The sequence below is a fragment of the Somniosus microcephalus genome, chromosome 2, assembly GCF_052327205.1.
Source record: "Somniosus microcephalus isolate GS21.2 chromosome 2, FLI_Smic_1.0, whole genome shotgun sequence".
NCBI lineage: Eukaryota > Metazoa > Chordata > Chondrichthyes > Squaliformes > Somniosidae > Somniosus > Somniosus microcephalus.
Genome location: NC_140988.1, coordinates 303,701,922 through 303,725,903, shown reverse-complemented (window position 1 = coordinate 303,725,903; position 23,982 = coordinate 303,701,922). Strand labels below are relative to the sequence as shown.

General features: G+C 45.3%; 1 protein-coding gene across 5 annotated transcripts in view; it reads right to left on the bottom strand.

The window, feature by feature from the left end:
* The window catches only part of kiaa1328 (KIAA1328 ortholog), a 388,527-nt gene extending 364,548 nt beyond the window's left edge, over window positions 1-23,979 (bottom strand). For 2 of the 5 annotated variants that reach the window (XM_085973903.1, XM_085973924.1), the window contains exons 1-2: window positions 23,851-23,977; window positions 15,757-15,792 (exon numbers count right to left, since the gene is read on the bottom strand). In XM_085973903.1, the coding sequence (XP_085830029.1) occupies window positions 15,757-15,792; window positions 23,851-23,899 (85 nt within the window). In that variant the 5' untranslated portion in view covers window positions 23,900-23,977. Of the gene's footprint in view, window positions 1-15,756; window positions 15,793-23,850 lie in introns of all 5 variants that reach the window. The other 3 variants (XM_085973930.1, XM_085973909.1, XM_085973916.1) reach the window with 3 other exon arrangements.
* Between the last annotated feature and the right edge of the window lie 3 nt (window positions 23,980-23,982).

Genomic DNA, 23,982 nt, shown 5'->3' with positions numbered 1-23,982 from the left:
TTTCCCATTTGTTCTGTAGATTAGCTCCACTCCAGCAGGGAGCTTACTGAGGGAGAGATGGAGCATTGCAGCCAGGAAGATCAAGAAGAGCGTTGGTGCGATGACACAGCCTTGCTTGACCCCGGTCCGTACGTGAATTGGGTCTGTGGTGGATCCGTTGGTCAGGATCACGGCTTGCATGTCGTCGTGAAGCAGGCGGAGTTTGTCACTTTCCATTATTAGCCGAGTCATAGTATAAGAGAGCAGGGAGGTTATGCTTTAACTGTACAAAACACTAGTTAGGCCACAGCTAGAGTACTGCATACAGTTCTGGTCACCACATTACAAGAAAGATGTGGTTGCACTAGAGAGGGTACAGAGGAGGTTTACAAGGATGTTGCCAGGACTGGAGAATTTTAGCTATAAGGAAAGATTGGATAGGCTGGGGTTGTTTTCTTTGGAACAGAGGAGTCTGAGGTGAGACTTGATTCAGGTGCATAAAATTATGAAAGGCCTCGACAGAGGACCTATTTCCTATTTCCTCTGGCAGAGGGGTCATAACCAGGGAGCATAGATTTAAAGTATTTGGTAGAAGGATTAGAGGGGAGTTGAAGAAAACTTTTTTCTCCCAGAGAGTGGTGGGGGTCTGGAACTCACTGCCTGAAAGGGTGGTAGAGGCAGAAACCCCCATCACATTTTAAAAAGTACGTGGATATACACTTGAAGTGCTGTAACCTATAAGGCTATGGACCAAGAGCTAGAAAGTGGGATTAGGTTGGATAGCTCTATTTCGGCTGGCACAGACAGGATGGTCCAAATGGCCTCCTTCTGTGCCATAAATGTCTATGATTCTATGACAAGTTGTTAAAAAAGTCAATGGGATCCTTGGCTTTATTAATAGAGGCATAGAGTACAAAAGCAAGGAAATTATGCTAAACCTTTGTAAAACATTGGTTAGGTCTGAGCTGGAGCATTGTGTCCAATTCTGGGCACCACACTTTAGGAAGGATGTCAAGGCCTTAGCGAGGGTACAGAAGAGATTTACTAGAATGATACCAGGGATGAGGGACTTCAGTTATGTAGAGAGACCAGAGAAGCTGAGGTGGTTGTTCTCCTTAGAGCAGAGAAGGTTAAGGGGAGATTTGATAGGAGTGTTCAAAATCATGAACAGTTTTGACAGAGTAAATAAACAGAAACTGTTTCCAGTGGCAGATGGGTCGGTAATCAGAGGACACAGGTTTAAGGTGATTGGCAAAAGAACCAGAGGTGACATGAGAAAACATTTATTTTTAGGATGCGACTGCTGCCAACTAAACTGAAGTAGTTGCGCACGCACAGTTTCAGTGTTATTTTGGTTGTTCGCTAACTGATGCGCTATCAATTACTGAGAAAGACTGGAAGTTAAGAGAGTAACAAACAGGCTTTTATTAGCTAAAGAACGAAGGCATGCCTCTAGTGGTCGACCAGTCCTGAATGCCTGGGGAACTGCAGAGCAGCTGCCTTTATACCAGGGCATATGGGTGGAGCCAGGGGCGGAGCCAGCTGAGGCATGCACGGACAGGTACAACAATGGGCAAAAGTGAACAACAGTGAAGTGAACAACAGTGGTTTACCACATTCACCCCTTGCTTAAAAAATGAGTCCGACGGGGTGAAGTGTATTAAAAGTTCGTATAATTAAGTCTTTCTGGGGGTCTTGTATGCCGTCATGATCGTCGTGGCGACGGCGGAGGTGGTGCAGCTTCCGACGCCGAGTCCCGCGTGGGCCGGAGCACTGGCGTGTCGTCCTCCTGGGTGTTGAGTTGGTTGGTGATCAATGGCGGGTCACAGGGCCACGGCGTGCCGTCTACAGGGGTTAGGTATGGGTCCGTTGCCGCCGGTACATTGTGGGTAGCGGTGGTGTTGGTTTCAGGGGCCCCCGAGGGTGCGAGGTCTCGTATGGAGACTGTGTCCTCCCGCCCGTCCGGGTACGCAATGTAAGCATACTGGGGGTTGGCGTGGAGGAGGTCGACCCTCTCGACCAGGGGGTCCGTTTTATGGGTCCTCACGTGTCTTCTCAGTAGGACCGGCCCTGGGGACGTCAGCCATGGCGGTAGCGATGTCCCCGATGTGGACTTCCTTGGGAAGACAAACATTTTCTCATGAGGGGTGGAGTTAGTGGCAGTGCAGAGCAGTGACCGAATAGAGTGGAGCGCATCGGGGAGCACATCCTGCCAGCGGGAGGTCGGAAGGCCCCTAGACTTTAAGGCTAGCAGGGCGGCCTTCCAAACTGTCGCATTCTCTCTTTCCACCTGTCCGTTCCCCCGGGGGTTGTAACTGGTGGTCCTGCTTGTGGCAATACCCCTAGCGAGCAGGTACTGATGGAGTTTGTCGCTCATAAACGATGAGCCCCGGTCGCTATGGATATAGCTGGGGAAACCGAACAGGGTGAAGAGGTCGTTCAGACATTTAATGACCGTGGCACTGGTCATGTCCGGGCAGGGGATGGCGAACGGGAAACGGGAGTACTCATCAATAATGTTGAGGAAGTACACATTGCAGTCGGAGGAGGGGAGAGGCCCTTTAAAATCAACGCTCAGGCACTCGAAGGGGCGAGTGGCTTTTATCAGGTGAGCCCTGTCTGGTCTATAAAAGCGCGGTTTGCACTCAGCGCAGACTTGGCAGTTCCTGGTCATGGTCCTGACCTCCTCAATGGAGTAAGGCAGGTTGCGGGCCTTGATGAAATGGAAGAACCTGGTGACCCCCGGGTGGCAGAGGTCATTGTAGAGGGCCCGCAGTCTATCAACCTGTGCGTTGGCGCAGGTGCCACGCGATAGAGCATCCGGGGGCTCATTGAGTTTCCCGGGCCGGTACAAGAGATCGTAATTGTAGGTGGAAAGTTCAATTCTCCACCTCAAAATCTTGTCATTTTTGATTTTGCCCCTCTGCTTGTTATTAAACATAAAAGCAACTGAACGCTGGTCAGTGAGTAGGGTGAATCGTTTTCCGGCCAGGTAATGCCTCCAATGTCGCACAGCTTCCACAATGGCCTGGGCCTCCTTTTCGACAGAGGAGTGTCTGATTTCGGAGCCTTGGAGGGTTCGTGAAAAGGCCACGGGCCTTCCCGCCTGGTTAAGGGTAGCGGCCAGGGCAAAGTCGGACGCATCGCTCTCCACCTGGAAAGGGATGGACTCGTCCACCGCGTGCATGGTGGCTTTAGCAATGTCCTCTTTGATACGGTGGAAGGCTAAGCCGGCCTCTGCCGCCAGGGGAAAAGAGGTGGACTTGATAAGTGGACGGGCTTTGTCCGCATAATTAGGGACCCACTGGGCGTAGTAGGAGAAAAACCCCAGGCATCTCTTCAGGGCCTTGAGGCAGGGGAAGGTCCATAAGGGGACGCATCCGGTCGGGGTCGGGGCCGATGACTCCGTGTTCCACAACACAGCCAAGGATAGCGAGGTGGGTTGTGCGGAATATGCACTTCTCCTTGTTATACGCAAGGTTTAGGAGTTGGGCAGTGCGGAGGAATTTGTCGAGGTTGGCGTCATGGTCCTGCAGGTCATGGCCGCAGATGGTCACATTGTCCAGGTAGGGAAAAGTGGCCTGCAACACATTCTGGTCGACCATCCGGTCCATCTCCCTTTGGAAAACGGAGTCCCCGTTGGTGACGCCGAAGGGAACCCGAAGGAAGTGGTAGAGGCGGCCGTTTGCCTCGAAGGCAGTATACTGGCGGTCCTCATAGCGGATAGGGAGTTGGTGATATGCTGACTTAAGGTCAATGGTGGAGAATACGCGGTATTGTGCGATCTGATTGACCATATCAGATATGCGGGGGAGGGGGTATGCGTCCAGTCGGGTATATCGATTTATTGTTTGGCTGTAGTCAATGACCAGGCGCTGCTTCTCGCCGGTCTTGACGACCACAACCTGGGCTCGCCAGGGGCTGGTGCTAGCTTCAATAATCCCCTCCTTCAGGAGCCGCTCCACCTCAGATTTAATAAAAACTCTGTCACCAGCGCTGTATTGCCTGCTTTTGGTGGCAATGGGCTTACAGTCGTGGGCGAGGTTGGCGAACAACGGGGGGGGGGGGGGGGTGACTTTAAGCGTGGAGAGGCTGCAAAAGGTGCGCGGCGGGCAATTTGAAAACTGCTGGTTGCAGACTGAGTGGGGGAAGGGGTCCACCGTATGCCATCGTGACACTCTTAAGGTGGCACTGAAAATACAACCCCAGTAGAACGGCAGCGCAGAGATGGGGCAGGACAAGCAGTTTAAAGTTTCTGTACTCTGTGCCCCTCACCGAAAGGGTCACCACGCAGTAGCCGCCGACGTCCGCTGAATGGGACTTGGAGGCCATAGAGACCCGGTGGCGCACTGGCAGGACTGGGAGAGAGTAACGCCGCACCGTGTCGGGGTGGATAAAGCTCTCCGTGCTCCCGCAGTCAAAAAGGCAGGTCGTGGCGCGGCCGTTTACCTTAATGTCCATCATGGACCTGGCTAGTTGGTGAGGTCTAGATTGGTCCAGTGTAACGGAGGCCAGCGTAGGGTCAGGCGTGTCGCTGCAGTCATCAGGTGAGGCGGTGGGTGAGTCGGGGGCCCATTGCAAAAATGGCGGCCGGAACGGATCACCCATGGTCGAAGGCGTCCAAGATGGCGTCCAAGATGGCGGCGCCCATGATCCACACGCGGCTGGAGGCGTACAAGATGGCGTCCAAGATGGCGGCGTCCAAGATGGCGGCCAGCTCGGCCCACACACGGCACTGCTGGAGTTTGGGGTAGGTTTAGCCTTGCAGACGCTGGCGTAGTGCCCTTTCTTCCCACAACCAGAGCAAGTAGCGTTTTTCGCCGGGCAGCGCGCTCTGGGGTGTTTGGCTTGGCCACAGAAGTAACACTTTGGGCCCCGGGACATCGCTGCAGAAGTTGGGCCGTTGGCGGGATGTGACGGGGGTGGCGCGGCGCAGGGTGGCGGTCCTACCGTGTCCCAGGATGGCGGCGCCCGCGCCATCCACGATGCGGCCGTGCGGTCAGGGGAGTAGGCGTCCATATTCCGGTGGGCCACGTCTAGCGAGTGTGCTAGGGCCGTGGCCTTCTTCAGGTCGAGTTCGCCCTGCTCCAACAGTCTCTGCCGGGTGTAGTTGGACCTGAGGCCCGCGACGAAGGCGTCCCGGACAAGTTCCTCCGTGTACACCGCGGCCGACACCTCTTTACATTTGCAGGCCCGGCCGAGCACCTTCAGTGCCCATAGGTATACCTCCATCGATTCCCCGGGTTGCTGTTTGCGGGACCCCAGGAGGTGTCTGGCGTAAACCTCATTTACCGGGCGTGCGTACTGTTCTTTAAGGAGGTCGAGAGCACCCTTGTAGGTAGTCGCATCTTGGATGAGCGAATAAGCTTGGTGGTTCACCTTGGAGGTCAGAACCCTTAGTTTGTCGCCATCGTTTTGAACAGTTTCGACGGAGGCTTCTAGGAAAAATTCGAAGCATCGCAGCCAGTGTGCGAACTTGGTAGATGAATCCGCCTCTTGAGGGTCTAGTTCCAGGCGTGCTGGTTTGAGGATTTGCTCCATCGAAAAAAAGTTTAGCTAATAAAATTGATGCGCTATCAATTACTGAGAAAGACTGGAAGTTAAGAGAGTAACAAACAGGCTTTTATTAGCTAAAGAACGAAGGCATGCCTCTAGTGGTCGACCGGTCCTGAACGCCTGGGGAACTGCAGAGCAGCCGCCTTTATACCAGGGTGTATGGGTGGAGCCAGGGGCGGAGCCAGCTGAGGCATGCACAGACAGGTACAACAATGGGCAAGAGTGAACAACAGTGAAGTGAACAACAGTGAAGTGAACAACAGTGGTTTACCACACTAACTAAAAAGAAAATATTGTTGCCATTACAAAGAAAACACTTCCAGAGAGAAAGGAGGGGAGAGGGTGGGGAAAAGAGATCGCTACTGCCGAACAGAGCTGCATCAGGAAAAGAAAATCTGCGCCAGCAAAACACAGAAAACGTCCATTTTTATTAATTTTCTTCTCCTTTCCCTTCACACGGAGCTTGCGCTCTGTACAAATAAATCTCCGCAACCCCCCCACCCGCAAAAATATGATACATTAATACTTAAACCAACCCGCGCTATTATTATACATTATTAAACCAACCCATAGCTCCATAGATTTAGGCATGTAATATGACTATTATTATATACATTCACATTTAAACCACCACAGATTTATGCGCCGAATGCTTCTGCGCAGCTTCCGGTCGTTGGCAGCAGCTTCCGGTTCGTTGGCAACTGTCACTCCGTTATTTTTATACAGTGAGTTATGATCTGGAATCCACTGCCTGAAAGGGTGGCAGAAGCAGATTCCATGGTCACTTTCGAAAGGGAATTGGATAAGTACTTGGTGGGGGGGAGAAAAAAATGCCGAGCTATGGGGAAAGAACAGGGGAATGAGAGGAGTTGGATTACTCTACCAAAGAGCCTTCTTCTGCACTATATTATTCTATGATAAACAATAGGAGGCAAACCCTTACCACTATACACCAGCTTACTGGACTGTACCATGTGGTCCCCACATGATTTCCCTGTTTTCAGAAAGTAAACTGAATACACAAATGCAGATCAAGGATCAGACCAGCAATTTAACATTGGGCAAGTAAATGAACAGTATATGTTACAGTATACTTTGTTGTTTTGATATATCAAAAGAGAATATTAAAGATGCTTCTCCTGAGCTAGGTCCCAACAGATATTGAACTTGAAAACAATTGTTCACTGCTTATGTAGTGAAATACAGCCACGGAGCCAGAATAACCTAGGCAAAAAAAACTCTGCTGGCTATGGACTGAATAGCTAAGCTCAGACAACAGAAATAAAACCCACAATGGGAAGCCCTGGCCAGAGCTGTCTACCAAATGAATGACAAAGGATCACTTGTACTGTCATTCTCAGAGGCTCAACCCACAATTCCAGCTGAGATGCAGCTGTCAATTAAAACCACTACCCCAAGATGTCAATCACCTGGGATATTGGGAATTGAATGAGACAGCTTGATTCATTGATCTGGGGCAAGTACTTTGAATTAGCTTCAGTGGTTGAGCAGGTAGGACAATGCGTTAAAATATGAAACACTCTATTGAACCGAATGACAACAATGAGACTGAAATCAGTTGACATTAGTGTATTCATTTCCCTATCGTCTTGAGGATTTTTGTTGAGGGATAGGTGTTGGCCAGGATACTGGAAGAACTTTTCTCTTACTTGAATGGTGCCTTGGAATAATTTCCATTCATCTGAGCAGGCAGGCAGGTACAACATTTAATATGAAACACAGCACCTGACAATGCAGTACTCCCTCAGTACTGTGCTGAAGTATCAGCCTAGATTATATGCTCAAATCCTGGCGTGGGGCTTGAAATCAGAACTTTCTCACTCAGGGGAAAAAGTGCTTCGAGTAGGGAAATGATAACTCCAATGTAGAGTTGCTGTTAGACTGAATGGCCTCCCGTGCTGAAATCTCTATGAGTCTATAATGCACCAATTAATTTGCTTCTCTTACTTTTTTCTCCTCACATTTCAATTAGTTCCCCTTTATCCAAAATATCCAGCAGCATATATGGCTATCAATTAAATTTAAATACAAACTGCAATGGGAGATTTTAAGAAGGCTTAAAAAATCATTTTCATCAGCAGCAAGATACACATAATTAAAACCAGTTAACAACTGATTTTGAATACATATTTTTCCATCTTTAAACTAAACTATTTTTAAACATGTATATTGCAGATGTCACAGGTCTCAACATTTTGGAGAGTCTGTGATACAAATACATTTCGTTCAAAGGCAGTAATGCACTAACATTTTAGTTACAAATTATAAAATACAAAAATACATTTACTCCCTGAAGTCAAACTTTGACCTAGGCCATAAACCTATTAAATAAATTTTCACTGTAACCCAAACCTAAAAATGTTATATATCGCCATACAACACAGCTACCACAAAACTAAAACTGCTCCTTTATTGCTTCATTGGTTCAGGGTTGAATTAGAAACAAATGATTTTCATTTCTTCTACTTGTTCACCACCATAAACATCTCAACCGGAATTTCACAGGATCCCGTTTCAAAAATAAGAGTGAGCTAAACCAAATGCTGCATATTTGGAAACATTTTCTACTCAGGTATTCTTCCCCCTCCCTTTCAAAATCAGCCGTCATCACACCCCTCCTCAAAAAACACCCATGACCCCTCTGTCCCTGCAAACTACTACCCCATCTCCAAACACCCTTTCCTCTCCAAAATCATTGAACGTGTTGCCGCAACTACTTGTTTGAACCTTTTCAGTTTCCCACCCCGCCACAGCGCTGAAACGGCCCTAGTCACAAATGACACCCTACTCGACGTCTCTGCAGCCTGCGACGCGGTTGACCACACCATCCTCCTGCAACACCTCTCCTCTGTTGTCCAGCTGAGTGGGATCACCCTTGCCTGGTTCCATTCTTGCCTATCCAGTTATAGCCAGAGAATCTCCTGCAGTGGATTCCCTTCCCACCCCCACACCGTAATCTTTGGAATCCCCCAAGAATCTCCTAAAGAAAATGTTAATCAGATTGTCCTGAAATCTACTAATACTATACTGCTATTGATTTCTCTTTATATTGTAGTAATATTAACCTTAATCAGGGAGATATAGGGCTGGATTTTACCAGCCCTGAGGAGGCGGGTCTGCTGGGAAAATCCAAAAAAATGGGAGTAGGTCCCAAGCCCGCTCCCAACCAATCTTCCTGGGAGTCGGGTCCCCGATCTACACAGGGACCCAACTCCTAGCAGCGGGAAGAGGATTATAGCCAATTAACTGCCTATTAACAGGTAGTTAACAGACAGCTAAGAGGCTTTTTCCAATTTTTCAACTGCTGCTGCGGGCTTCCCGACGTCGGGGAACCCTGCCAGGGTAAGTGAGGCGTGCTGTGGGTCTGTTGTTATGTTGGTGTTTCGATGACAGCTGCAGAAGTGGTGTGAAGCATGCAATCGGACACAGGTTAGTATCAGAGCTAAGGAAAAGTTGTGAAAGTAATGTTTAATGTGGTCAGATGTTTCTGCAGGTGACAAGCTGTGAAGTGTTTTTGTAGGCTCATCTCATCGGGAGAAGTGACAGATGGTTTCTGCAATCTCAGCTTCAGCTGCCATCTGTTTTATCCTAAGGAGAGAGTAATTGGAGAGCCTGGGTGCAAGCACCTCAATGCTGTCAAACAGTCAAATCATCTGTCAAACAAGTGTGGTGCATATGCCTTTAAGAAAACCGGCAGATGAAGCATCAACTGACACCGGCTTTCCTTTAACTGGCTGGCAAGTCCGCAGGGCGGGCTTGACAAGACCAATTAGGGCAAAATAGCATCTGTTCATCAGACGTCAATGGGGGCAGGACTAGAACCCGGAAGGCAGCAGTCCCGCCCCCAACGCGTCTTGGTGAGTAAAATCACGGCCATAAAGTCAATTTTAAAGCAGTGACCACTGAACTGTTGAATGAAGGCAGACCCTGCAGCAATGGTCAGTTTAATCAGTTCAATAAACTTAATTAAAGACATGCCACTGCATACTGATTCAGAGAACTTTAATTATTTGATAACGAGTGTGGTAAGAGAGTTAGTCCTACAAAGGAAAACATCTGGGCATACATCATTCTTTTTAATTGATACCGAATGTTATAGAAACAAAGATAGACTTATAATTAATGGTTTCAGTTGGTAGAATAGCAACTATATGTAATGAGTGTAATTATCGTTAATATAACACAGTAAAGGAGTTATACCAATCTCATTAGCCCAATGGAAAAAGGGCTTAAGTAAGGAAAACTAAAATTATTGATAATGGGCAAGTTCAATTTTCCTTGTATGGAGTTGTATTTTAACTTTTGTATAAACATGTAATGTAATGCAGAAACGTGTGGACTGCCACGTAGAGAGAGTGAGAGAAATGTATAAAATATGGTACAGTAGTTTGTAATGAGTATTTGGATTTATAAAGGCCTAAGATACTGACCTCCAAACTGTAACACTTTTGAATCCCCAACCAAACCATCATCAGGTGCGGTTGTAAGTACCATCTTTTAAGTGTATGTTTAAGTACTATTGCTTGTACTTCATGCTTAATAAATCTGTAACACTTGACCTGAATGTTCATCAACCTTATTGATTTGAGTAGATAGAACATCTAATCATAAATAAAAATATCCTCCAACAGCGCCCTCTTATTTCACACCTACATGTTGCCCCGGCAACATCATTCAAAGACATGAAGTCAGGTTCCACATGTATGCTGACGACACCCAGCTCCACCTCACCACCACTTCTCTCGACCCCCTCCACTACCTCGGTTTTGTCAGATCCCTTGTTTGACATCCAGTCCTGGATGAGCTGCAAGTTCCTCCAAGTAAACGTGGGAAAACTGAAGCCATTGTCTTCAGCCCCCCTACCACAAACTCCGTTCCCTAGCCACCAATTCCATCCCCCTCCCTGGCCACTATCTCGGGCAGAACCAACTGCTCGCAACCTCGGCATCCTATTTCATCCTGAACTGAGCTTCCAAAACCATATTCTCTCCATCAGAGACCACCTACTACCACCTCATCTGTCGCAAAAACCCTCAACCATGCTTTTGTTAACTCTACAATGCTCTTCTAGCCGGACTTCCATCTTCCACCCTCCATAAACTTAAGTTGATCCAAAACTCTGCTGCCCATAACTTGCACCAAGTTGCGTTCACCTATCACCACTGTGCTCGCCAACCTACATTAGATCCCGGTCCACCAGCATCTCAATTTTAAAATTCTCATCCTAATGTTCAAATCCCTCTATGGCCTTGCCCCTCCCTATCTCTCTACCTCCTCCAGCCTGACAATCCTCCAAGAACTCAGCATTCCTCAAACTCTGGCCTCTTGTGCTTCCCCCACTTTCTTCGCCCCACCATTGGCGGCCGTGCCTTCAGCTGTCTGGGCCCTAAGCTCTGTAATTCCCCCATTAAACCTCTCCGTCTCTCTACCCCTCTCTCCTCCTTTAAGATGTTCCTTAAAATCTACCTCTTTGACTAAGCTTTCAGTCACCCCTCCTAATAACTTCTTCTTTGGCTCGGTATCAATGTTTGTCCGATAACGCTCCTGTAAAGTGCTGTGGAAAGGCACTATATAAATGCAAGTTATTGTTGTTGCTTCCCCTAGTGTTAGCATTGAATACCCATCAGTCAGATATGGTACAGGTTGAATGCAGGGTGGAGCTTCCTCTATGTGATCCCAAAAATGAGCTTTGATCCGAACATCAATAGCATCAACCATTAGATCAGTGTGACTTAAAAATATCTGGTCTACAGTTTCTTTATGTTGATCTTCATCCAGCGGCTCCCATAACTACCAACTACATTAAAATTAACCTGCCAGATCTTTCTTTAAATACAAGTAGCCAGGAACACTTGTTTTTTACTGGGTGTTCTGAACACTGCCATTCTTCCTTGCATTGGTGACATCACAGACACAACACTATTCGCTCTATTGTGACATCACAATATCACTATTCTGCTTGTGCGCACTAACCAAAATACCATGATCAATTTATGTATGGCAGAATGGCTGGTCTGCACAGTCCAAGAATGTGGTCATGTACTGATTATGTTGCTGGACTAGCAACCCAGTGGGCCACCATTGCAAGCTATGAAATCAAATTCAATAAATCCTAATAATTATGGGCTAGCATCAGGAAAAGTGATCACTCATGACCTATGAAGGAGCCCAGCACAAATGTGCAAGACTTGCAAGGCTGAAGTGTTTGTAAGCATCTTCAGCCAAAAGTGCCAAATGGATTACACTACTCAGCCTCCTCCTGAGGTTTCCAGCATCGCAAATGCCAAAGTTCCACTACTTCTGTTCACTCCACATGGCATTTAGAAAAGACCGAGTATACTGGGCACACCAAAGGCTTTGGGCCACGACAATATCCCTGTTATAGTAACTGCCATCAACATCAAGGTAGCATTCAATCAAGTATGGCACCAAGAAGCCCGAGTAAAATCTGTGATCAAGGGGGAGACCTTTCAGTGGCTGAAGTCATACCTGACACAAAAGGAAGATTGTCATAAGATTGACAGATTTTTGTTAGGCAAGGGTATTAAGGGTTATGAATTACAGGTGGTTTAATGGAGTTGTGGTACAGATCGGAGGGGAGGGGAGGCGGCAAGTGAAAAGAGAGGAGATATTTCAAGACTGAGCGCCTACTCCTGTTCCTAGGTTCCTATTTACTTGGAATGAGTGCAGTGGGCACAAATACAAAAAATAACAAATCTCCAGCAACACTCAATATTAGAAAGAATTTTTCTCCCTTCCTGCTAGAAAGTTTGTGATATACAGAATAGGCTCAGAGATAGAGCTTATTGTAATAATACCTTAAAAATGTGCATAAATACATGGCTGGGAGATGGATTTAATCAAATGTACGGTGGAATATGATCATTTCAAACCTGCTGGGACAAAGTCATGCCAAGGAAGGCAATTGGCATAGGATGCAAATGTTAAAAAAAGATATTATTGTTTTGCTCTATTTACCTCTGCAGAACTCTTCCTCACAATCTGAACTGGGTTGGGTAAAGTCTATGAAAGAATCGGCTTACTGAGGTTTTTTTTTGCTACAAAATGTCTATCTTAAAAATGGATAACGAATTCCCAAATATGCCCAATTACAATATTTCTAGTACTGGTGAGAACTACAAAAATGGTTTTGGATATTTAGCAATAATTTGCAAGATCATAAATTTTCTGAGAATCTTGGCAGTTACTTTGCTGCAGTATCTCTAGATATAAACAGGAGGCTGTATAGTGAGAGAATTTTTTTTTTAAATGAAGGGGAGAGCAAGAGAAAGATAGCAGTTGATAGCAGAGAGGGGCGAAGCAGGCATTGCTATCGGGGGGAGGAGTGTGAAATATTAGATGAAATAAACATAGTGAGAGAGGAAGTATTATGGGGTTTAGCAGCTTTAAAAGTAGATAAATCCCCAGGCCCAGATGAAATGTATCCCAGGCTGTTAAGCAAAGCAAAAGAGGAAATAGCAGAGGCCCTGACTATCATTTTTCAATCCTCTCTGGCTTCAGGTGTGGTGCCGGAGGACTGCTAATGTGGTACCCTTGTTTAAAAAGGGAGAAAAGGATAGACCGAGTAATTTACAGGCCAGTCAGCCTAACCTCGGTAGTGGGAAAATTATTGGAAAGAATTCTGAAGGACAGGATAAATCTTCATTTAGAAAGACATGGATTAATCAAGGATAGTTAGCATGGATTTGTTAAGGGAAGGTCGTGTCTGACAAACTTGATTGAATTTTTTGAGGAGGTAACAAGGAGGGTAGATGAGGGTAGTGCATTTGATGTAGTGTATATGGGCTTTAGCAAGGCTTTTGATAAGGTTCCACATGGCAGACGGGTCACGAAGTTAAAAGCCCATGGGATCCAGGGCAAAGTGTCAAGTTGAATTCAAAACTGGCTCGGAGACAGGAAACAGAGGGTAATGCTTGATGGGTGTTTTTGTGACTGGAAGGCTGTTTCCAGTGGGGTTCTGCAAGGCTCAGTACTAGGTCCCTTTTTGTGGTATATATCAACGATCTAGACTTGAATATAGGGGGTATGATTAAGAAGTTTGCAGATGATACTAAAATCGGCTGTGTGGTTGATACTAAAGAAGGAAGCTGTAGACTGCAGGAAGATATCAATAAATTGGTCAGGTGGGCAGAACAGTGGCAAATGGAATTCAATCCGGAGAAGTGTGAGGTACTGCATTTGGGGAGGGCTAACAAGGAAAGGGAATACACATTAAATGGTAGGACACTGAGTAGTGCAGAGGAACAAAGGGACCTTGGAGTGCATGTCCACAGATCCCTGAAGGTAGCAGACCAGGTAGATAAGGTGGTTAAGGCATACGGAATGCTTGCCTTTATTAGCCGTGGCATAGAATACAAGAGCAGTGGGGGGTTATGCTTCAACTGTATAAAACACTAGTTAGGCCTCAGCTAGAGTACTGCGTGTAGTTCTGGTCACATTACAGGAAAGATGTGATTGCACTAGAGAGGGTACAGAGGAGATTTACAAGGATGTTGCCAGGAGTAGAGAATCTTAGCTATGAGGAAAGATTGGATAGGCTGGGTCTGTTTTCCTTGGAACAGAGGAGGCTGGGGGGAGACCTTATTGAGGTGTATAAAATTATGAGGGGCCTAGATAAAGTGGATAGAAAGGACCTATTTCCCTTAGCAGAGTGGTCAAAAACCAGGGGCCACAGATTTAAAGTAATTGGTGGAAGGATTTGAGGGGAAATTTCTTCACCCAGAGGGTTGTGGGTGGTCTGGAACTCACTGCCTGAAAGGGTGGTAGAGGCAGGAACCCTAACCACATTTAAAAAGTACTTGGATGTGCACTTGGGATGCTGTAACCTGCAGGGCGACGGACCAAGAGCTGGGAAGTGGGATTAGGCTGGATAGCTCTTTGTTGGCCGGCGCGGACACGATGGGTCGAAATGGTCTCCTTCCGTGCTGTAACTTTCTATCATTCTATGATAGAAAAGAGAACAGGCAGTTTTGGAAAGCAGCAAGAAGCTATTTGAAAATGAACATATATTTGATACTTTTTTGATACAGATATTGAAGAAAATCATGGAAAAAGCACTGCAATCTCCATTCTTTTTCCTTTCGGTCTCTGCACTCACACACAGGTTATATAAAAAAGTGTAGAGTGAAACTTGTATAAACGGACATTCCCAAAAAACAGATACTTAAGAGACCAAAATAACTTACATGGTAAAATATACAAGAGGCACTCTGGAACCATGGATACTCGCGAACTACAGACAACCTTCAATGCACCAAGCCCTTTTACAACTTAAAATACAGGACACAGCCTGTTGCAAAGCTGCTGTATCTGGAACTTCCACTGATTCGGGATTACTGGCGCTTTCCCTCACAGCTTGCTTCCTTTCTGCCCCCAAATTCTCGTGATGTCAGCATGAGGCGGCAGCATGTTCTGTGAAAGAAACAGCTTATGCAGAATGGGGAGCTCTTTACAGAGAAACCACTATTTCTGGGATTGAATGCTTGCACGGCTCTAACCCAGGGATAGAGCAGTTTCTCTGCCGTTATGGATGCTGGGTAAACAACTCCCCATTCTGCTGAAATTTTTTTTACAGTACTGTACATACAAAGACCATTTTGAAAATAAGGACACCTGCGAAAAAAGACAGCTGATCCCAGTCCCCAAGATGTTCGTAATTTACAGGTTTCACTGTATATTGGAACAGTTAAAATGTGACATGGACATCCACCCATTCGACAGAAAAATCCCATGCCTGATTTCTACAATTGAAATCGAAGGGATTCACTCAGCGGGCAATAAAAAATAATAATCAATACAAATTATGAACAAGACACATAATATAGCATTCTGGGGGAAAAAGACAATTTTATCCTGGGATGTTTTGTGCCATCTTATTTTTAAATCAACAATCCTTGCAATAGATGCCACTCGCAAAAATAGGATGGTAGCAATCTAACCATGCAATGCTATGGATTCTTCACATACCTGCAATATTAAGTTTACAATTTCATTACCAACTAGGATAAATGAACAAATGTTCTATACTGTTTAGTACATTTCCACATATAGTACTTTCTTGGGATGCATCATAGATCAAAATGTATTTGAGTGCACCTTCAATACTCAAACAGTTCATAGAACATATTTAAACTGGCGGTTCAGACAAAATGTCCTGCAAAGTAATTCCCAAAACCATACCTGGCACAAAGACCATGGATTGCTCTTCATCCGATGCTAGATATAACACTGTTAAAGAAAGTGAGATGTGCTTGGCACAATATAGGAGTTGGACATAGCCAAAGACTAAAATGTATCAGACATACTCCAATTATTACAAAAATGCCCATAAATTAAACAGGCACAACTTTATATTTGCAGCCACCTCATTCCCATCATTCTGAACGGGCTGCATTTCAGACAACAAAAAACCTCTTGTCTCTCTCCAGTTTTTCCCTTTAAGAATGAAATTCCCACAAAGGCCTTTAGGAGCATAAGAAATCGCAAAGCTGTAAGATAAATGGGGCTTCTCTGAAAGCTCAGATAGTTTACAACTTGAGGGAATCTTTAACTACACTTATTCTATTAAGGAATTGCAGAAACTTTATCAACATGCAGCCTAGATCAAAGATATACGAGTAGAATCGCTCCAAATCATCTTTAAAAAATTCAAAGGGAATATTGCTTTAATTTTTATCCACATTGTGCATCTTAAGTCAGCATGAAAGTTGGCAAGCAGGTCCAGGAACTCCTGGTAAATCTACTCTTGGATTTCAAAACAAGCCATTCAAACGCCCACAAGGTGCAAACTGCCCAAAAGGGTTTTGTCAACTGGTTGCTCACATTCAAGGTTACCATACATGGGTCATCTAGGATTATCAAAGTGTAGCATCTGTTGACTCAAGAAACCTTCTATTCTGTTTCATCATGATTGTTCAGTTTAGGCCCATCTGTTCGTTCTCACTTATTCAGAATCAATTCTGATGAGAATCAGAACTATAACTGAAGCCAGAAAGCACAACTGCTTAGTCTCATGTCTTTAAATCTGATTTTATGCTCGAAGTATTCGCAATGTCAGAATTGTTTTCCAATGTGTGCTATACAATTCAGTCTCCAACAAAGGAGCCATTATTAGAAAACAAGTGTTTTCTTGCCTTACCTCAATACAGGTGATGAAAGGTAAGATTCTATTGCACTGTCGTATAATCCTACATATTACAGGGAAGTACCTAGACTCAACTGTTGTATCTGATTTCTCCCTAGTTTTTGTATTTTATGCTTTCAAACAATGGTGAGGAGCAGTCTTAGCAACAGAATGTTTGTATATAGGCTCTTCAGTAGCATTACACACAACCAACTGCCCTCATTCATGAGGGTCAACTAGATCAAACTTACTGCAGACATTTTATTTGTTGGAGGGGAGGGGGGAGGAGGAGCAGAGGAGTAATCTCGCTGACACCAGAAACTGTACACAGCCCATTTGTATATTCAATACATCACTGTAATTATCCATTCCTATAGCAACATACATTAAATGCTCTGAATTAAAGTATTTCCTATACATCGTCACACTGAGGACACCCTCCATTGTGTTGTGTGGCACTAGCATCGTGCTAAATGGGATAGATTCAAAACAGATCTAGCAGCTCAAAACTGGGCATCCAGGAGGCGCTGTGGGCCATCAGCAGCAGCAGAATTGTATTCCACCACAATCTGTAACTGCATGCCCCGGCATATCCCTCACTCTACCATTACCATCAAGCCAGGTGACTAACCCTGGCTCAATAAGGAGTGTAGAAGAGCATGCCAGGAGCAGCACCAGGCGTACCTAAAAATGAGGTGCCAACCTGGGGAAGCTGCAACACAGGACTACATGCATGCTAAACACCGGAAGCAGCATGCTATAGACAGGGCTAAGCGATCCCACAATCAACGGATCAGGTCAAAGCTCCACAGTCCTGCCATATCCAGTCGTGAATGGTGGTGGACCATTAAACAACTAACGGGAGGAGAAGGCTCCATGAATATCCCCATCCTCAATGATAGTGGAGCCCAGCACATGAGCGCAAAAGACAAGGCTGAAGCGTTTGCAACCACCTTCAGCCAGAAGTGCCAAGTGGATGACCCATATCAGCTTACTCCTGAGGTCCCCACCATCACAGAATCCAATCTTCAGCCAATTTGATTCACTCCACGTGACATCAAGAAACAGCTGAGTGCACTGGATACAGCAAAAGCTATGGGCCCCGACAACATCCCAGCTATCGTGCTGAAGACTTGTGCCCCAGAATTAGCCACGCCTCTAGCCAAGCTGTTCCAGTACAGCTACAACACTGGCATCTATCCGACAATGTGGAAAACTGCCCAGGTATGTCCTGTCCACAAAAAGCAGGACAAATCCAATCCAGCCCCATCAGTCTACTCTCAATCATCAGCAAAGTGAAGGAAGGGGTCGTCGACAGTGCTATCAAGCGGCACTTACCAATAACTTGCTCACTGATGCCCAGTTTGGGTTCTGTCAAGACCACTCGGCTCCCGACCTCATTACAGCCTTGGTCCAAACATGGACAAAGGAGCTGAATTCCAGAGGTGACTGCCCTAGACATCAAGGCAGCATTTGACCAAGTGTGGCATCAAGGAGACCTAGTAAAACTGAAGTCAATGGGAATCGGTGGGTAAACGCTCCACTGGCTGGAGTCATACCTAGCACAAAGGAAGGTGGTTGTGGTGGTTGAAGGTCAATCATCACAGCCCCAGGACATCGCGGCAGGAGTTCCTCAGGGCAGTGTCCTAGGCCCAACCATCTTCAGCTGCTTCATCAATGACCTTCCCCCCAACATAAGGTCAGAAATGGGGATGTTCGCTGATGACTGCAGAGTGTTCAGTGCCATTCACCACAACTCAGATAATGAATCAGTCCATGCCCACATGCAACAAGACCTGGACGACGTTCAGGCTTGGGCTAAGCGGCAGGTAACATTCGCGCCACAGAAGTGCCAGGCAATGACTATCTCCAACAAATGAGAGTCTAACCACCGCCCCTTGACATTCAACGGCATTACCACCATCAACCTCCTGGGGGGGTCACCATTGTCCAGAAACTTAACTGGACCAGCCACATAAATACTGTGGCAACAAGAGCGGGTCAGAGGCTAGGTATTCTACGGCGAGTGTCTCACCTCCTGATTCCACAAAGCCTTTCCATCATCTACAAGGCACAAGTAAGGAGTGTGATGGAATACTCTCCACTTGCCTGGATGAGTACAGCTCCAACAACACTCAAGAAGTTCGACACCATCCAGGACAAAGCAGCCTGTTTGATTGGCACCCCATCCACCGTCTTAAACATTCATTCCCTCCACCACCGGTGTACCGTGGCTGCAGTGTGTACCATCTACAAGATGCACTGCAGCAACTCGCCAAGGCTTCTTCGGCAGCACCTCCCAAACCCGTGACCTCTTCCACCTAGAAGGACAAGGGCAGCAGGCGCATGGGAATACCACCACCTCCAAGTCACACACCATCCTGACTTAGAAGCATATCACTGATCCTTCATCGTCGCTGGGTCAAAATCCTGGAACTCCCTACCTAACAGCACTGTGGGAGTACCTTCCCCACACAGACTGCTGCAGTTCAAGGCGGCAGCTCACCACCACCTTCTCAAGGGCAATTAGAGATGGGCAATAAATGCTGGCCTTGCCAGTGACGCCCACATCCCATAAACTAATTTAAAAAAAACATGGGGCTACGTCCAAAACTGCATTTTTTCTCATGTCCTAGACTCCCCCACCAGCAGAAAACGTTTCTCTCTATTTTACCCTATCAATTCCTTTCAAAATCCCCAAAACATCCACCAAATAACCTCTTAACCTTCTATATTCCAGAAATACAAGCTTAATTTATCTAATCTTAGAATCATAGAATGATAGAGCACAGAAGGAGGCCATTTGGCACATCATTCCTGTGCCAACTCTTTGGTAGAGCTAGCCAACTAGTCCCACTCCTCTATTCTTTCCCCATAGCCCTGTAAATCTTTTCCCTTCAAGTATTTATCCAATTCCCATTTGAAAATTACTATTGAATCTGCTTCCACTACCCTTTCAGGCAGTGCAATCCAGATCATAACAACTCGCTGTGGAAAAAAAGTTTCCTCATGTGGCCTCTGGTTCTTTTGCCAATCAGTCAGCTTAAATCTGTGCCCTCTGGTTAGCAATCCTTTTGCCACTGAAAACAATTTCTCCTTATTTACTCGTTCATGATTTTGAACACCTCTATCAGATCTCTTCGTAACCTTCTCTGCTCTCAGGAGAACAACCCCAGCTTCTCCAGTCTCTCCTCATAACTGAAGTCCCTCATCCCTGGTAACATCCTAGTAAATCTCTTCTGTACCATCACTAAGGTCTTGACATCCTTCCTAAAGTGTGGTGCCAGAATTGAACACAATACTCCAGCTGGGACCTAACCAATGTTTTGTAAAGCTTTAGCATAACTTCTTGTTTATGTACAGGAAACTTCGCGATATCCGGCACCGACGGGACCGAGCTGCTGCCGATCTATCAAAACTTCCGGATGGACCAGCGCTAATGTTGAAGGATACAGAGGTTTTCATCTCCATATCTGACAACAAACACTGTTGCTTAGCAACAGCTTGTAAACACTCGGCCCGTACCTTGGAAGCGTCTCTGAAGCTGTTGCTAAGCTACAGAGATGCTTTCCAGAGCCTGACTGTTAAAAAAAAAAAAATGCTAGAAGAAAAAAAAACTAACCAAAACGGCTGCTGATTTCTGCCGTTAGATCGAGGTTTCCGGACATACAACCTCCTGTACTTTATTCCTCTATTAATAATACCAAGGATGCCATAGACTTTTTTAATGGCCTTCTCAACTTATCCTGCCACCTTCAAAGATTTGTGAACATACGCTCCCAGGTCCCTCTGTTCCTGCACCCCCTTTAAAAATTGTACCATTTAGTTTATATTGCCTCTCCTCATTCTTCCTTCAAAACGTATCACTTCACATTTTTCTGTGTTAAATTTCATTGGCCACGTGTCTACGTCCTCCTGAAGTCTGTTACTATAATACATTTGAGTTTCGGGTCAGCTGCAAATTTTGAAATTATGCCCTTTATACCCAAATCCAGGTCATTAATAGATATCTAAAAGAGCAGTGGTCCCAATACCGACCCCTGGAGAACACCACTGTATACTTCCCTGCAGTCTGAAAAACAACCATTCACCACAACTCTCTGCTTTCTGTCCCTTAGCCAATTTTGTATCCATGCTGCCATGTCCCTTTAATCCCATGGGCTTTAATTTTGCAAACAAGTCTACTATATGGTACTTTGTCAAACACCTTTTGAAAGACAATATATACCACATCAACCACACTATCCTCACCAACCCTCTCCCTTACTTCATCAAAGAACTCAATCAAGTTAGTCAAACATGATTTGCTTTAACAAATCCGTGCTGACTTTCATTTATTCCACCCTTACTTCCCTCAGTAACCCAGGGTGCATCCCATCTGGACTGGGTGACTTTTCTACTTTGAGCACAGCCAACCTTTTAAGTACCTCCTCTTTATTTTTATCCTATCCAACATCGCTACTGCCTCCTCCTTTACTGCTGCATTGGCAACATCCTCTTCTCTATTGAAGACCGATGCAAAGTACTCAGTACCTCAACCATGGTCTCTGCCTCCACAAGAATTTCTCCTTTTTGGTCCCTAATCGACTCCACCCTTCCTTTGACTTGCCTTTTACTATTTATGTGTTATAATGGTCTTTTGGGTTCCCTTTTGTGTTAACCGCTGATCTATTCTCATACTCTCTCTTTGCCCCTCATTCCCTTTTTTAGATCTCCTCTGTACTTTCTATATCCAGCACGGCTTCTTTCCTCATTGGGCTGGAAACATACTAATCAAGAAAGTTTTCTTGTACACATTAGGAATTCCTCCACTTCTTTCCCCTTTACACTGTTACGATCCCAGTCTATATTAGGATAATTGAAGCCCCCATTATCACTACTCTGTAGTTCTTGCATCTTTCTGTAATTTGCCTGCAAATTTGCTCCTCTATCTCCTTCCCACTATTTGGTGGCCTATAATATACACCCAGTAGTGTAACAGTTCCTTGATTCTAATGAAATAGATTCTGTCTTTGACCCCTCACATACATCATCCCTCTCCAGTGCTATAATAATTTATTTGATCAGTACTGTCAGACCCCTCCTTTTATCCTTCCCTATCTTTCCTGAATACCTTGTAGTCAGGAATATTAAGTTCCCAATCCTCCCCTTCTTTGAGCCAGGTCTCTGTTATTGCCGCTATTTCATAGTCCCACGTGGCAACTTGTGCCTGCGGCTCACCAACCTCATTAACCACACTTACTTTTCATTTACACATATGCACTCCAAACCCATCTTAGATTGCCTCACATTTTACCCCTATCCGATCTCTCCTATTTCTGAACTTTTCTTTACTCTGGCACTATTTGTCTCTCCCAGTTCTCTGTGCATCTTGTTTCTCCTCGCTAATGTTTCATCCTAGTGCCCATCTCTCCTCATAATCTAAACTTTGGAGTCCCGTTAACATTCTGGTGAATCTGCGCTGCACTCCTTCCAAGGCCAATATATCCTTTCTATGGTGCAGTACCCAGAACTGTTAAAAGAAAGGACTTTCATTTATATATCGCCTTTCACGACCTCAGGACATCCCAAAGCGCTTTACAGCCAATCAAGTATTTTTGAAGTGTAGCTGCTGTTGTACTGTAGGGAACGCGGCAGCCAATTTGCACACAGCACGCTCACACAAACAGCAATGTGAAATTGATTGTTGATTGTTGAAGTGACGTTGATTGAGGGATAAATATTGGCCAGGACACCAGGGATAACGCCCCTGCACTTCTTTGAAATAGTGTCATGGGATCTTTTACATCCACTTGAGAGAGCAGACGGGGCCTCGGTTTAACATCTCATCCGTAAGATGGCACCTCCGATAGTGCAGCACTCCCTCAGTACTGCACTTGAGTGTCAGCCTAGATCAGTGGTTCTCAAACTGAGGTCCGTAGAGACTTTCCAGGAGGTCCATGAAAAAAACCCCAGACATTGGCTCGGACTCTGGAGGGTGGCGGGCGATGGCGGAGGAGCAGAATCTGAAGCGGCTGATCGAGGCCAAGTATGAAATCAAGGATGATGATCCCATCCACCCCAGGTCTCAAACCACGACCACCCCACCACCTCCCCCCAGGTCTCGAACCATGACCCCCATGTCTCACTCCGCTGCCTTCAAAGGGTAACCCTGCACGGTATACTACTGAGGCTGTCATCCAAATCATTAATATAGTGAAGAACGACGGTCCCAACATAGATTCCTAAAGGCCCGCACCGGACACAATTTTACTTAACATTCATCCATGCGGCCCTTCAAATTGTTTTTTTTCCGAAAAGCAAACATCTCTATAGATTCCTTCTAGCAATTTTCCTATAACCGACATCAAATCATAATCATAATTTTTATAATTTTCAAGTTCCAACTTGCTTTACTTTATAAATATAAACCATGACATGGGTCTCATTTATGTTGGCCTACATAAGAACAATAACTACATTTCAAAAGTATTTAATTGGGATGTTCAGAAATCAGGAAAGGGACCCCAAAATTTACTAGAATTATATATGCAAGTTTTTATTTTATTGCAATTATTTTGATAGATACAGAGGTGATGAATCATTGGATTGTTATTCTCATCCCAAGCACTCTAATACAATCAGAAATCTTTAACTGTATATGGAAATAATGCACAGGTCCACCAGCATTGATACACTACTTGCCAATACACTAATGCTCCACCATGGTAATGTCACTCTACTGCAGTACTACTGTATTAATAAAACTTTTGGAGTTTAATGTTACAACAACTCCATTTTTCCAAGTTTTTTTTTGTAACTCAGTATTTTGAATTTCTAGCATATAGCAAGAATTTGTATCGCAGTCCATAAATCCATTATCTAAAAGTAAAAACATTTATCTCCAACAGATTTATAATTTTGTTCAGCAAGTTTGAAGTGATATCACAATTGCAGAAACAATGAGGCGGGGACACGTAAGTTCCCATTATTTTAATGTGAAAGACACTAATCATTAGATCAGTGAGTAATACACTCGTTGTCAGGTGTCCATAAAGACTGAATTTCAAAACCCGATTCAGTACTCATTATTCTGTTTCTCAAGCATTGATTGACTGACTGACAACCACCCCAAAAATATGTCTTGTTTAAAACAAAATACGAAAGGATACAATCTTTACTCCAGAAAGCTTCACTCACCAAATCTCCAACCTTCGCCATCTTAAACAACCGCCACTCCCATCATGCACTGCCAGCCGTGCTCGGCCCGCCCTAGCCTCTGAGTGACGTCATGCGCTGCGCGG